This window comes from Syzygium oleosum, unplaced genomic scaffold (genome assembly GCF_021117445.2).
Source record: "Syzygium oleosum isolate NSW1041296 unplaced genomic scaffold, Sole_v2.1 Sole_v2.04, whole genome shotgun sequence".
Lineage (NCBI taxonomy): Eukaryota > Viridiplantae > Streptophyta > Magnoliopsida > Myrtales > Myrtaceae > Syzygium > Syzygium oleosum.
Window position 1 is genome coordinate 13,910,761 of NW_026607488.1, and position 14,976 is coordinate 13,925,736.

Genomic DNA, 14,976 nt, shown 5'->3' on the forward strand with positions numbered 1-14,976 from the left:
AGTGGCAAACTGACCCCTGACTATCCTTAGATCTGCCAACAGTGGCTCAAAATATCACCTCGACGATTTAATGGTCGAAAGTCAATCCACGATCGAATTTTCTTTAGTCGTACGAATTTAATTCCTCGATTAGCCTTTCCCTAATGGTTAGCATCCCAGGAATGATCAGTTCCGGGCGAGAACTAACTACGAGTACATTCATAAAACTTAGTATTTTACAAATCCCAAATGGACTATTTTTCAGGATGTCACATCAACTTTTATCCGAAAAAATTAGTCGTGCTCGATCTATCAGGTAGTGAAATTACAGAGGACTGGGAAGGATGGGATCCACTCAAGGTAAGAAATTGAGAAGATATATCTGTTGTGAATAATAACGTGTTACCGAAGGTGCAACCGCACCTAGTTCTCCTTTCTTTCTTTTAGAAAGGTTTAATATTGTTCCTCGGATTTAGGATTTTTGGGTAAATATAAGAGGAATTTATAGTTATCTAAATACTCAGAATCTTCTCCCCCTTAATATGTTTAATTGATAAAACTCAACAACCCGTCATGCTTAACCTCAGACAATACTAGAAAGAAAAAATTAACTATATTAATTAACATCTATTAAAAATTTTAATTACTTAATTGTGCCTATTTTGTATTTCGTTAATCTAGCTGGTTTATGGCTTCCAAGATAATTTCTACCCGTGCAAAAGCATGTCTTTTGAGCGATTCTTGTTGTATCTCTATATCAATCTTCTTTCTTGGAGAAACAGAAACTCCAACGCAGTCACTTGTGTTGTACATTCATACTAAAATTCTAAATTCATTTTAATCTTAGAGTAATGGATATAATTTATGAATTGCTTTGGCTTGTTGCATGAAATATTTAATCATTATAATTGTTGATTATGGAAGTCGTCATTGTATAACACAAATATAAATTATTAATGTTATGAGAGTAATAAAGTTATCCTTCCAGTGGCATTAATTTTTTTTGGAATACAACGTTCTTTATATCTTGTACATATAACGTTAAAAAATTGCTTTTCATAATTAAACTACCCGTTATTGAAGTGTCATCTGCTTTTTGATAATAAAATTTGCTTGTGTCTAATCAACGGCATTGCCATAGCTCTTAAAAACTGAATATATTTTCTTTTTGAAAATTTGTCCGAAAATAAACATGGTTAGCACTTGTACGTCCCTAACATTCTTTTTGCAATGGATATGTTTAAAAAAATCAATACGGTGGTGTAGCCTAATACTATTAAAGAACATTTAAAATCAAATAAAACAACTGTGAAAGAGTAGTCGAGCATAGGTATTTTTCAGGAATCTTATAGATTCTTATAAAAAAAACAAAGAATAGTGGAAAAACACACATTGCAGCTGTCCAATTTCACTGAGGTTTTCCTTTGTTTCTTTCAGATGGCAACCGAGCTGAAAGTTCTCAACCTCTCGTATTGTAAACATTTGAGAAGAACTCCCGACTTGTCTGCTTTTAAAAGCTTGGAGATTTTGATTCTTGAAGGATGTATAGATTTGGAAGCAATTCATCATTCTATCTGGTATATCAAGACTCTCGTCTCCTTGAATGTCAAGCGTTGTGAGAGACTGAAGGAGCTACCAGCAATAGTAGGGAGAATGGAAGAATCGAGGGAGCTTCTCATAAATGACACCGCTATAAAAGAGAATCCTATTTCAAGAGGTTGTCTAATGAAGCCAAAGACTCTAGGTGCCCTAAGTTGTGATAAATTTGCTCAACTTCCAGAATCCATGGGCTCCCTTGTGTCGTTAATTCAGCTGAACTTACGTGATACAGGGATTGAATAATTACCTGAATCCATTGGTTCTATGGAGGCGTTGGAGACTCTTGATGCCTCTGGCTGCGAATCATTAACTCGCATATCTAGCTCCATAGGCAATCTAGCATCTATGTCTCGTCTTGACTTAGTAGCATGCCAATCGTTGACAGAGATCCCCGACTCGATTGGAAAGTTGGCATCGTTGAATGAGCTGCGATTAGCGTGGACATCGATTACAAAATTACCTGAAAGCATTGGGAATCTACAAAATTTGAGGATCTTGGACATTAGGGGGATTCCCGTGACGGAATTACCTAGTGCTATTGGAATGCTGGCGAAACTTCAAGTATTGAGCGCATCATGCTGCTGTAATCTACAAGGACTGCCTAATAATATAGGCGAACTGGTTTCGCTAAACGAGCTTTATTTAGGCGGATCGGGCATTTTAGGCTTGCCAGAAAGCATTTCTAAGCTCTCTTCTCTCCAACATCTCAGCGTTAAATTTTGCGAAAACCTTCGAGGAATACCTGAACCGCCCTCCAGCTTAACAGCTCTGCACATCACTTTCCCAAGTCCATCGTTGCCATTTCTTTCCAAACTAACCCTTCTCGAGGAACTCACTCTTTTCGATTGCCGTCCACTTGAATGTCTCCCCGAGCTTCCCGTCCGACTATCCAAGGTTTCTCTTCCATCTGTTGATGGGGAGGTTACTTTGTTTGGGGAGGTTAATTTGTCCAGCGAGGCGCGCTTATGCCAATTGATCCGCGACAAGTCCTTTAGGCTAAGAAAAGCCACCAGATGCTCGCATTCTGCGTGGGTTTGGTCTTGCACACTCTACGACATTGAATAGGCATATTCCCAGATTGGCCAGAGGTAACGAGCCCAAATTCTCAGGAGGTGACGAGCCCAAGTGTGTATCTGACTGAGCTTGAAGATCAGCTCCACAGCAGAAGGGAAGCTCCCATGGCTCTCCGCACGCTGAACACGATTTAGCAATGATGAGGACTAGGCAGAGCTGTTAAGGTTTTCGGTCACGGTAGCTGAACACGATTTAGCTTATAGTCTTATTTGTCAGTGAAACAAGGAAAAATGCTCTCCACTTTGTTCCATTTAAGGTTAATGGACTGTCGGAAGGCGTTATTTGTGATGAAAGCTTCTTGAGATTCAATGAAATCGAGAGTGAAAGGTGGTCGAGAATTTAACTCATGGACAATTGAATATAAGAAGCGGCACATTTCAAAGATGAGCTATCCTTCACGAGGAAACACGTAGTGTATATAATGTAACTGATCTGGCTTTGCCAGCACTAGGTAAGATACATCTATTATCTGCAGTTGCGTCTCATGTCAAATCCTTGATGGGTTAGCTCCCCTCCAGAGCCAAAGTTCCTGGTTTTTTAGTATTTGTCTGCCATAGCTCACCAATGTGTGATTGGTTGTCACTAGCTTTTTCCATATTGATGTGAATGGTGCGCTGGTGCTCCTGATGAACCATAGTACTATAGAATGTACAGAGTGACAAGTTTTGGATCTATATGGCACTAGCGAGGATGGGTGGCATTCAAATGTGACCACATTCAGATCGTGTCGTGCTTACTGACTAGGAGGAAAATTTTGTTGAGGGTTGTCTTTCTATCCTGAAGACAGTTGCTTAGATTAGTCACTGTATCGGTAGGTTTTATTTGTTATCACATTCGTATTGCAGTTGCTACCAACTAAATGAAAGGGGAAAAGAGGTGAAATTAGGGTTTCTGAGTTTCGTTTTGTTTCATATGAATAATTGACAGCATGTGATGAACAAGTGTGAAATGTCGTATCAGCTATTATCAATTCATTTTTAAGTAAGCTTCATAGGCATTTTGGTGGTAGTTCACGCAGTTTTGCTAAGGCATGTTGAACCATGACTGTGATTGAACTTTCTTACAGAACTTCATCACCTTTGAAACATGCTTCATTCAGGTCTATTGTTTGAAAACAATTTGCAGAAATTTTGTGTTTTTTTTAAGAGCACTGATGGCTGCGCGAGCCCTTCTATTACCTCTTCTTGTTTTATAAATTATCCAACAGTCTTAAATTTTCTTTTTATTTTCTCTGTGTGCATATTCAACTATTAAAGATTAGCTTTTGCCGCTTAGCTCGTTATTATCCTTTTGATTTTGCTCCTCTTATGATTTTGTGGATGTAACCTATGTTCAGGTCATGTTAATCAGTCCATGTTCTGGAATAATCTTGCTCCAATTCAGGTAATGCATGTTTGACAAATTTTGATCCATGCAGTCACTCTATGTCTCTCTGACCTCATATGTTGGGTAATGCAGGGAGGAGGTGGTGAGCCAACAAAAGGTTCCATCGGTTGGGCCATTGACAATCAGTTTGGCTCTTTAGACGCACTTGTGCAGAAAATGAATGCAGAAGATGCTGCTTTACAACTTCAAAACAAACGCTGCGAGTTGTGAGAATCTAGTTGAGATTCAGGGGACCTTTCGAGTTCGAAACATCTAAGGCTATCATGCGTTGCAAACTGCAAGAGTCTAGTAAGTTTGGATATCTCTGTTTGCATGTCCATTCAATCACTTGGCCTTTCAAGTTTAAAGAATCTAAAAGAATCAGATGCTGCCAACGGCGACAATTTAGTTGAAGTTTGAGGCTTTGACCCATATAGAATATCTGGAAACGTTCTGTATCTCTGGATGCGCATCCATTGAAAGATTCCATGTTGCAAATTGCCGAAATCTAGTTGAAATTCATGGTCTTTACAGGTTGGATTTACTGGCAAGATTGAATATCTCTGGGTGCTCTTCTGTTAAAAGATTACTAGACTTTTCCAGTTTAAAGACTTCGAATTTCACGCTGCAAATTGGAAGAATCTAGTTGAAGTTCGAGGCCTTGATTGATTAATTAGAATCTTTGGGTAGTTTTAATGTCTTTAGATGCATGTCTATTAAAAGATAACCAGACCTTTCAATCCATTAAAAGATAAACAGACCTTCCAAGTTAAAAATGTCTAAAGGGATTCTATGCTGCAGACTGCCGGAATCTAGTTGAAATTCATGGCCTTGAGAGGTTGATTTTTAGTGATATTGGATATCTCTAATTGCACATCCATCAAAAGATAACCAAACCTTTCTAGTTTAAAGAATTTGAGGGCTTTGATATTGCAAGCTGCAAAAGTCTAATTGAAACGCGACCTTGACTGGCTGGATTTTTTGGTAATATTGGATATCTGTGGTTGCAATTCCCTTGGGAGATTATCGGATCTATCGTGATTGAAAACCCTGAACAGGTTGAAAATCAACCACTGTGATTACATTCAAAACCTAGAGATATTCTCATCCTGCAAAAGTTTGTGTATTCAAGGTTGCAAGTTGTTACCAAACTTCCCAGATGTGTTGAAATTTGATGATTTAAGGAATTTGATAGTGACAGCTTGTTCGGAGCTATCAGACATCCCAGGGCTCAAAGGATTGAGCTACCTATAAAGTATAGAGATTTGATGATGCTCGTCAATTGTCACACAAAGACTGCGACCTCGAGGGCTTGGAGACTTGGAGCTTCCACAAGCTTACGACATTTCCAGATGCAAGTCGCTACAACCAATATCTGAATTGTCTTGAGCTTTCCTCATATAGAATATGAGCAGTTTTTACGTCGGGTATTCATGAGATCACATTCTGGTGATAGTTGAATTGGTTATCCTGATTGCTTGAATTGGTTTTCTCATATGACGTGAATTTGCTTGCTTATCCCGATTGCTTGAATTGGTTTTGTATTGTTCTTTGATATTGCAACTATAATTTTCTCTTGTTTGTTCTCATGTGATAGCTCGGAGTAATTTAATGATTGACATGTGGATCATTAAGGAAGCTTCTGGAGGCAAAGTGCAAAAACACATAGGCAAAGGAGAGTGATCATGCTGCTGGACTTGTGGCGCTCTGGATCCCCAAAATTCGTCGGGTTCTTTCAAGTTAATCATCAGGTGTGAATTTTATATGCTGCAAGGCTGCAAGAGTGAGTTCATAGTTTCATTGTCATTTTAAGTTCTTGATCAACCATTTGTGTTGAATTTGATCCTAACAACATTCACACCATTTTTCCTGTCACCACGTGATTACTCTTTTGCTCCGTCATTCCAATGGTGGGATTTTTCTGCTACACCAATGAGGATTTGTTCTAGTGATGCTCTATTTTGACTTTCTAGTATGCAAGTTTTTGTCTCCTGCTGCGTTCTAATTTTTCTAATAGTCTTGGTCTTCATGATATTGGAGCTGCGAATAGAGCCAGACTTCAGAATTTGGGAGGAGAACCATATATGTATTTCAGAGAAACTAATGAACTATTGCAAGTTTGAGTAATGTTATCTATATGAATCATGCGGGAATTGTAAAAGCATTTTAATGAGTTTATTCACTTTATGACGAGGAGCAACATCTCACGATCTATCAATAGTCCACCTGTCACGCCCCGAACCCCATCGAGCACGCGACATCCCTCTTCGGTCGAATTAGTGCGACATCCCAGGAAACGTCGCCAACCCAAACGAACCCATCAAAGTTTAATCGCGGCAGAAACAACAAACACCCAGACAATGATTTACCAGGGGTACTAGGGAGAATAAATTGCCAAACCACCAAATCAAATACTATACCTCGATTTAAGTACAATATCCATTTACAATATAAACTTATGTCACAACCGTCATTTACAAACCACAAAGCAAAATATGCACACTGAACTACCAAACTGTAAACCACCGATATCACAAAAAGATTAGTAGCCTGGGTAAACACTACACCAAAAATGGGACACTTCCAAACTCTTCCTCAACTCTAAAACTAATCCCTACGCCCTCTAGATGGCGTCCACTCTGACTCACTCTCTTCGGAATCCTCATTCGAATCTTCATCAGGCACATGCTCATCCGATGACTCCGAATCGGCCTCAATCTCGATCGGGTATTCTACAACATCATAATTAGTGTGCATAACAATCCCAAAACACTGCGGCGGCGGCGGAAGGTTCATGGCTCGGGCGGGTGCTCTGAAATGGTTTGGTTGATACAACCATGAGACACTTCTCAATAAGTACACAACCTAAACCATACCTAGGCTACCACGTATTCCAGACAAGTCCAGACACCGAATCAAGCAACACACAAATAACGTCCACACAATCGTACTTACCTGGTTCTCAATACACGCAACCTGCACGTTAGTCTTACATTCACATTTACAAATCGCATGCACTTTCCAACCCAATCTCATGCTCGAAGGCACATATCAAACACACCACATTCCCGAACTCCACAATTCACACTCGTTCACGCACCACCACATCATTTTCATTTAACTTGCCACATCGCACCATCTCGTGCTCAATCACTTTCCTCAGCCCGCGTAAACACGCATCAAGCCTACATGATCGCGACCCGCGTAAAAACGCCTCAGGCCGGATCCCATTCTCACTTTCTTTCCTCAGCCCTCGTAAACACGCCTCAGGCCTACATGATCGCGACCCGAGCATAACACGCCTCGATCCGATCCCATTCTCACTTTCTTTCCTCAGAGCGCGCGTAAACACGCCTCAAGCCTACATGATCGCGACCCGAGCATAACACGCCTCGGTCCGATCCCACAGTCGTATCACGACCCGCGTAAACACGCCTCAGGCCCGTTCAATTCCCCGCGTAAACACGCCTCAGGGCTTTTTAGTGATCACACGCACATCACACGCCTCAAATCTCACACGTTCACATACTCGAACATTAATTAAATGCACCCAATTCAACCATTTCAATTCAGCCCACATACAAACACACATCAAGCATCAATTCCAGTCATGAGGGCAGCAACTATTCAACCTCGACACCCCACCATTCCGCTCATAAAAATGAACATTCATAGAATCAGGGTAAATCCGAGCAGTTTACACAGTGACCGAAATCCCATTAAAATAAATAATAAACGAACTCCAAAAATTCTAAATTTTGGATATATCATAAAAAAACATCTTGATAGAAATTTCTTATGAAGAACACGAAATCTGGTTCAATCTGTAACTAAGCATTTTTGTCTCTCGAAATCATACCAAAATCAGTTCACTCTAACAGACTGTTTTATCCTCAAAATACATTTCTTTCAACACCAAAATCACCTTGAAAAGCTTTGAAATTTTTATATGTCATAGAAAAGAAAGTCATCAACAACTTTTGTGAAGGAATTTTATTGAAAATAGATCTGAAAAATTTTATAAAAATTCGGCAAGACAAGAAGGTCGGGATGAACAGTGTCCCGGGCAGTTTTAAGACAGTCTGAAAATGGGTTTTCGTGCAATCCAAATGGCCTCCAAAAATTCCAAATTTAAAATATGTTATACTTCAAGATGTTGGGAGAAACTTTCATGAAGAAAACTTCCTCAAATTCGGCCCACAAAATTCTCCACAAAAATAGCAAACCGGACGGGTACAGTAGTCATGAATCCGAGTTTTGAACTAAACAACCAAGATTCAAGTTCTAGCTCACACCCATGGATCTCCAACCCACAAAACCCATTCCCAAATGTCTAATCCAACACGCAACAGCCACTAACAACCATGATCAGCCACCAACAACCACGATCAACACCCTAATCAACCCCTAAATTACCCTAAACCGCGTCTAAACAAGTCCGATAATACCCGATGTCCTAGGCAAGGGTTAGATTGCGACTTACTTGGACTCTAGGCTAGCTCGGCTAGAGTGAAATGGGGTGGCGGTCGGCGGCCTCTCGGTGGCGATCGGCGACGGCGAGCGGTTCGTCGACGGCGGACGGCGATCGGGCGGACGGTGGCGCGGCGACGGCGTGACCAAGAGGGAGAGAGGGTGATCGGTGAGGGGGAGAGGGGAGAGAGAGAGTTTGCCGTGAGGGAGGGGAGAGAAATGAGAGGTGAGAGAGAGAAAATGGGTTTAAATAATGCACCCAATAATTGAATTCCCTTTATGGCCAAAATGACCATCTTGCCTCTCTCTCTACTTTTCAATCAACGGCCGAGATTCGTTCTTATCCTGAGATCAACGGCCGAGATAAAATCTTTTCCAAAAATATCCAAGGGCAATTTGGGAATTTCACAAAATTCAAAGGGCAAAATTGTCCATTTCTGAAGTTAGGGCAAAATGACCAAAATGCCCTTCTCCTTTAACACTTGTCCTTAATAAACTCTTAAGGGTAAAACGGTCATTTTCCATCCTTCGCCGAAATTTAATTTTTCTGAAGGATCCGGGAAAATCCAAGACTGAACATGCTAATAACAACGTCGTCCAAATGTCCTGTCGTGACTTCGTAAATTTTCAATGCCCAAATTGGTCTCTAATTTAATAACTGAATTTTAAATAACGTAACTTGAGCGTGTCTCGGACTAACGGGCGGCTTTTGGAGAAATTCGCATATTCGACCCGTGACTGATACCAAATCAAGTCACGTGCAAGTTCGTTCGGATCGTGACGACCTCGGTTGTCAATGTAATCGCGAGGATCGATCGCTAGTTCCGACGGACACGATCGTTCAGTATAGGTTCTGAATCATTCGTCAACTCACCTCGTGGTCAACCGGAATCACCTATGATCCACTCGTATGACAATGACGAACCGGCCCATAACTATCCTAAGATCGGCCTACATTGGCTCAAAATGTCACCTCGACGATTCTATGGTCGAAAGTCAGTTCACGACTGAATTTCTTTAGTCGCACGAATTTAAATCCCTAATTAGCCCTTCCCTAACGGTTAGTATACCAGGAATGGCCAGTTCCGAGCGAGACCTAGCTACAAGTACGTTCATAAAACCACTCATTTCATAAATCCCAAATGGGCAAATTTCGGAATGTCACACCACCTATATCTAGTAGAAATAATGATCCTCATGTATAATGAACTCACATAATAAGCTTATGACTATGGACATGAACAGGACTAGTAGTGTCACACAGAGAAATGAAGCATCACTTCCAGGTGGTGGCAGAGATGTGGTGGTCCCAATGGTTGGTGCCGGCAGTTACGGGGATCCAACTGGACTGGAGGTCGGGGCGGTGGAAGTTTCACTGACGGTGACAGCTAATTTTTGGCCCTGAGAGCAACGGTCACTGTTAGCAAAGGTGTAGATGAAGTAATACTCGCAGGCTTTGTTGAGGGAAAAGGTGGCTGGTCTGTTGATTAGTGTATGAACGTAGAAGCAGTGTTGCAGTTATTGTTATCACCATTTGACATGTTCACGATGTCGTGTGACCCTGCGTTGAAGTAGAACACTGGAAAAATAATAGAAGATTATTGGCATTAAAAGAGTGAAGCTCAAGATTGATTTTTTGGCCACTGAAGCTCAAGATTGATTGCACATAAGTACGTGTATGCAATTTAAATCAGGAGATTTTACACAGAGCTTCTGTAAGCTAGAAATTACGAGAACCGTTTTTCTCTTAATTTCATATGTTAGCTTTCTAGCATTTATGCTCCAAAAAGAACGGGATATTGAGTTCTCTTCAGGATGGTAAACATGGATTTGTGTCTCCCCTCTGTGAGAGGTTCTCTCTCTTTGTTGAGAGCTTTCCCTACATCACAACGATGTTTTCTTTCAGCTATCCTTCTCCATGATGGTCACCCCCATTCTTCTCGATCATCCAATATCCTCATATTCGCGCTCTATCATCATTAGTTATTTCCATCTGCTTTCTATTTTAGTTATGTCTCTTTGGAATTGTTTCTTCACGTTAGTTTTCCTATCACTACACACTGCCCCTATCAAGTTCGACGACATTTCTGAGTTTATTCTCTGCAAATCTATTTCTTTTTTCTCGTTACAGGATGCCTGCAGAGGTTCCCTTAACATTGCATGCATCACTGGTAGACAATCTTCTGGGGTATCATTTGGTTTTTGAGCAAATTGATGATGAGGAAGCTGAGACGGTTTTGATGGGAAGGATTTTGTCGTAGAAGTGCTTGAGTCGAGCTGCGTAGCTACTGTTTGAAGGAAAGCCTGGGCTGGTAGGGGTGAGATTACCACAACCCCTCAAAATGAGAAGATGTGTTTGTTCTGGTTTCTCAATTGGCACCAAGCAGAGAGAGTCCTAAGAACTGGCCCTTGGTCGATTAGGGGAAATTGGATAAACCTGCAGAGATGGGATGCTCAGAGGAGACGGGAGAACCTCTGTTTTCACGAACTGGAGGTGTGACTGCAAATACATGGATTGGCCTTTGACCAAATGGAAGAGAACAATGCGAAACCTATTGCTCGTTGGGCGGGCAAACTGGTGAAAGTTGAGTAAGGGAAGGGCAAGACTGCTGATCAGAAGAAGAGAGAGAATGCAGTGATGCAGCAGTCAGAATGTGAAATTACTGCAGCTTCTACGTCTTGACTAAATTCTGCTATGCAACGGGTGAAGGATGATAGAATTCAGACTGAAGCTAGTCCCAACTGAAAATGAAACTGGGAAGAGCCAGAGGAAAGACGTCAAGGAAACAGGGAATGCAGGGCAGTTTTCAGCAGATACAGTCAGGGGTGAATTTGCTGCTTAAACTATGGATAATGCAGAAAGAAGTATTTCACACCAAATCTCGGGGTCGTCGTGGATTCCTTTGTGCTACCATATATGTACTGTGAAGGCACTAGCTTTGTTACTTCGACTGAGTATAAAACTTTCCGAGTGGTACCTTACCAAAAAAAAAAAACTTTCCGAGTGGTTGTTGAGTGAGTTTGAGATTGGGATAGAGAAAGCTAGTACCAATCGTTCACCGATGAAGAAAACGTCAAAATGATGCGTTCAAATCTTTCTTTCAATGGCGTGAGATAATCCTTTTGATCCTCGGACTTAATAGGATCGACACATCTCCGGTCAAATTTTTTCGTGAATGTTTACTGAACTAGACTGCTACTTCTTGGTTTTTGGTATGAGTTTCTTTTTTTCAGTTGAATACCAGAAATGGTGCACGCGGTAGTCTTGTGCCAAATTATGAAACAGATTCTAATGGGCTCAAATTTGCTAGTAAATATAATCTTATAATCATATCCTAATCATATCCAATTCCATGTTCTACACTTATCAAATGATTTTTTTCATCATCTCGATTCTAAATTTCTAATCCTTAAAAGAAAACATTATGGAAAACAAAATTTCATTAATGACCACAACGTCTATGCGAATAAAGTCAGGAGACTTTTACAAACAGAGCTTCTGTAAGCTAGAAATTACAACAACTGTTTTTCTCTTCAGAAAGGTATGCATAGATATGAATCTCTCCTCTGGGAGAGCTTCTCTCTCTTTGTCGAGAGCTTTCCCTACATCACAATGATGTTTCCTTTCAGCTACTTTCCTCCATGATCGTCATCCCCCATTCTTCTCAGATCATCCATAATTCTCACCCAAGCTCTCTATTATCATTAGTTATTTCCATCTGCTTTCTGTTTCTGTTAACAAGTCTCTTTGGCATTGTTTCGTCGCGCTAGTTTCCCTATCACTACCCACTGTCCCTATCTATAAACTGTAAGACAATATTTCTGAGTTGATTCTCTGCTAATCCCAGGATGGCTGCAGATGTTCTCTTAACATCCCAAGCATGTCTGGTGGACGATCTTCTAGGGGATCATTTGGTTGTGGAGAAAGACCAGACCAAGACTCCGAGTCCAACGTTTGCTCTCTCTCTCTCTCTCACTGACACCCAAAATATTGTTCAATCACAAGCTCAGATGGTCCTCCCCACGCCTCCTCTTCTGCTGCCTCCACGACGGCATCGCCGCCGCCTAGCATGAGGACGCCTCCTTGGGTTGTGACGACAGCAGCTGCCGCCGCCGGCTTGACTGCCTGCCCTGCGCATGGCTCCACTCCACGGCCCAGAGCTCCCGCTGCCAGAGATTTGGGACAAGTGCCGAAGCCTCATCGCTCGGATCGGGAGTCACCAGAGGAGGTAGGGCTAGGTCGCGGCGGTGGCCTCGGAGTTCGGGTACGACCCGATGAGCCACATGCTCAACTTCGAGGACGACCGGAGCTAGGAGTCGGACGAGGAGTTCCCAGCGAGGCTGTCGGCGTCTCTGGATCGGTTGCTGCTGGCAAAGTTGCTGAGGGAAGCCGTAGTAGCGTGCAGTTGAAGTTTTCGTCTCTAAAAGGATTCATTTTGATTTTGATCGACAAGTTCGGCTATCGGGGTCTACAGTGCTTGTACATGTTGTAGATTTTTGAGATCTCAAATTCATGGAAAATCTGCTTCAATATGTCATCGTCCTCTCTGTTTTTGCTTATCAGTGTTGGGTCAATGAAATGCAAACCAAGAAGTGTAAATTCTGTCTTGGATGAATGGGATTTACTTTATGGATAACGTGGGTGCAACTTCTTTTTCTTGTGGATAGGGATCGGTAGTGGGCCATGGATGAGGTGGCGGGCCGCGTCGTATTTTGGGCCTAGGCCCTGTCGGGCCCATGGGCCCTAATGGGCCGACCTAGGTCCAACTATTTATTTTCTTTTTGGATTTGGCCTTGGGGGTCAAGTCAAGTGGTAGGGGTGAGCATAAGAACCGGACCAAATCAGGAACCACCCAAGCTAGACTAAACCAGCCGATTCTGGGCGGTTCCCGATTCCTAAAAATTGGCATCGGTGAATATCGGTCCGGTTCTCGGTTTCAAGTGTGGATCCACTCATCCGGGCCACACATGTATATAATTCTTATTATTACAAAATCAAAGATCCTAATTACTAATTGCTTATTCTTCACACAATTCACTCTTACTGAAAAGTGAAAACCCTTATTGCCCATTTCTTCACTCATGCATCTCTCTCTCTTGCTCACGAGGCTCACTCTCACACTCTCAGTCATGCCTCTCGCAGCTTCGCTTAGGACACTCGACGCTCTCTATCAGTCATGCTCACTCTCAGACTCTCTTTCACTGAACATTTGAAGAAAAGCGACGATTTTTCATGTACCATTTCGATTCTCGCTCCTTAAAGTTTTTGGCCTTTATGGGTTTTGTTTTCCGCTGTCTCTGAGTTTTCTTTTGTTCGTTCTCCGCTTTGGTTGGTTGTATCGAGCTCATTGGGTCCTAGCTGTGGATTAGGTTTCGGGTTTTGTTTTTCCTTCTTTGGCTACTTTGCCAGAACTTGCCGGAGTTTCAGATCTGCAACTGTTTATGGTTGAATGTTTTGAACTTTTCTAGGACACGAAAACCTTAATTTGTGCTGATCAATTGACAATGAATGGTCATTTGAGTTTGATGTTTCTCTGTATTACTTCTCTTGGGTCTGTTTATTAGTAAAAACTTATATAACCTATTCTTGGATCCACTCGGGAATCAAACCGAACTGATCAATCCGGTTCTTGAATGGGTCCAAGACCAAGTGGCCAGTTCCTGATTCCACAAATTAGAAACAAATCCTTCTGGTCTAGTTTTCGGTTCCAAGATGGGATCCGTCTCACCGTGGAACCGATCATCCCCATTCGGTGATTGGGCCTATGCCCAAGCATGGCCCATTAGGTGACTCGCTATGTCGCTTTTTTTTGCCTAGGCCTGGTCACTCCCATGGGCCCTAATGGGCCTAACTTTGTCCAACTTTTATTTTTTTGGGATTAGGCCTTGGAGGTTGAGTCAGTGGTTGGGCCCATGTGATTGGAAGGAATTGCAAGGCGAATGTCAGAAGGGATGGGCAGGAAATTTCTTGTTCGCTTTTGTTGATTTTTTAAACACAAAGATGAAGGCTTTATTAGATTAGAAAATAGAAATAATTGTATCAAGTCCTTAGTTATCACACCACGATAAATGCAGACTTAACGTGAATATGGACCTAAATAAAAATTATCACATTGGCTCAGATAATATTTCTTGTATCCAAGGGGAGAGAAAGAACCCTATGGAGAAAGGAACGAAGGCAATTGTTATCTCCAAAGCGATTGCCATATTGATTTGACCACGGCGAGCGCCTAAATAGTCATCATCATTGCCATCGGTTGAGACTAGCCAATGGCCAAAAGGTAAAAAAAAGATTCGTAAAATTTTTAAAAAATTATTCACATCAGCGCCGTTTACGTCACATAGAACGGATGGCGTTGACCGGACCATCATGTCAGTGATTTTCAGTCAAAATTGACTGAAATAACTACGTTGGCAAATCGTCAAATTTTTTTTGAATAAATTGACACAATTGAAAAATTAAGTACTAAATCGGCCGTCATACAATAG

The 14,976-nt window shown here is 41.6% G+C and overlaps 1 protein-coding gene, 1 long non-coding RNA gene and 1 pseudogene across 5 annotated transcripts; all 3 read left to right on the forward strand.

The window, feature by feature from the left end:
- Nucleotides 1–1,830, forward strand: part of LOC115664370 (disease resistance protein L6-like) — a 51,636-nt pseudogene extending 49,806 nt beyond the window's left edge.
- A 12-nt stretch (nt 1,831–1,842) lies between these two features.
- On the forward strand, nt 1,843–2,766 carry LOC115662986 (disease resistance protein RPV1-like). The gene is made up of 2 exons (XM_056310741.1): nt 1,843–2,487; nt 2,518–2,766. Exons 1-2 carry the CDS (start codon nt 1,843–1,845, stop codon nt 2,641–2,643), a joined length of 771 nt encoding a protein of 256 aa, XP_056166716.1. The 3' UTR covers nt 2,644–2,766.
- A 105-nt stretch (nt 2,767–2,871) lies between these two features.
- On the forward strand, nt 2,872–11,398 carry LOC115662987 (uncharacterized). 4 transcript variants are annotated; one of them, XR_008816415.1, is made up of 6 exons: nt 2,872–4,035; nt 4,111–5,444; nt 5,653–5,768; nt 9,733–10,157; nt 10,619–11,071; nt 11,347–11,398. It is a non-coding gene; the product is annotated as an uncharacterized LOC115662987 (long non-coding RNA). The 4 variants fall into 4 exon arrangements; XR_008816416.1 differs by having other exon boundaries at nt 5,657–5,768; XR_008816417.1 differs by having other exon boundaries at nt 4,111–4,326.
- The last annotated feature ends 3,578 nt before the right edge of the window (nt 11,399–14,976 follow it).

Bases quoted from the DNA above. Each gene is read 5' to 3' on its own strand.
- LOC115662986 (XM_056310741.1), top strand. From the start codon at position 1,843: ATGGAGGCGTTGGAGACTCTTGATGCCTCTGGCTGCGAATCATTAACT. The intron at 2,488-2,517 runs GTTGATGGGGAG...TTGTTTGGGGAG, and splicing joins CCAAGGTTTCTCTTCCATCT to GTTAATTTGTCCAGCGAGGC.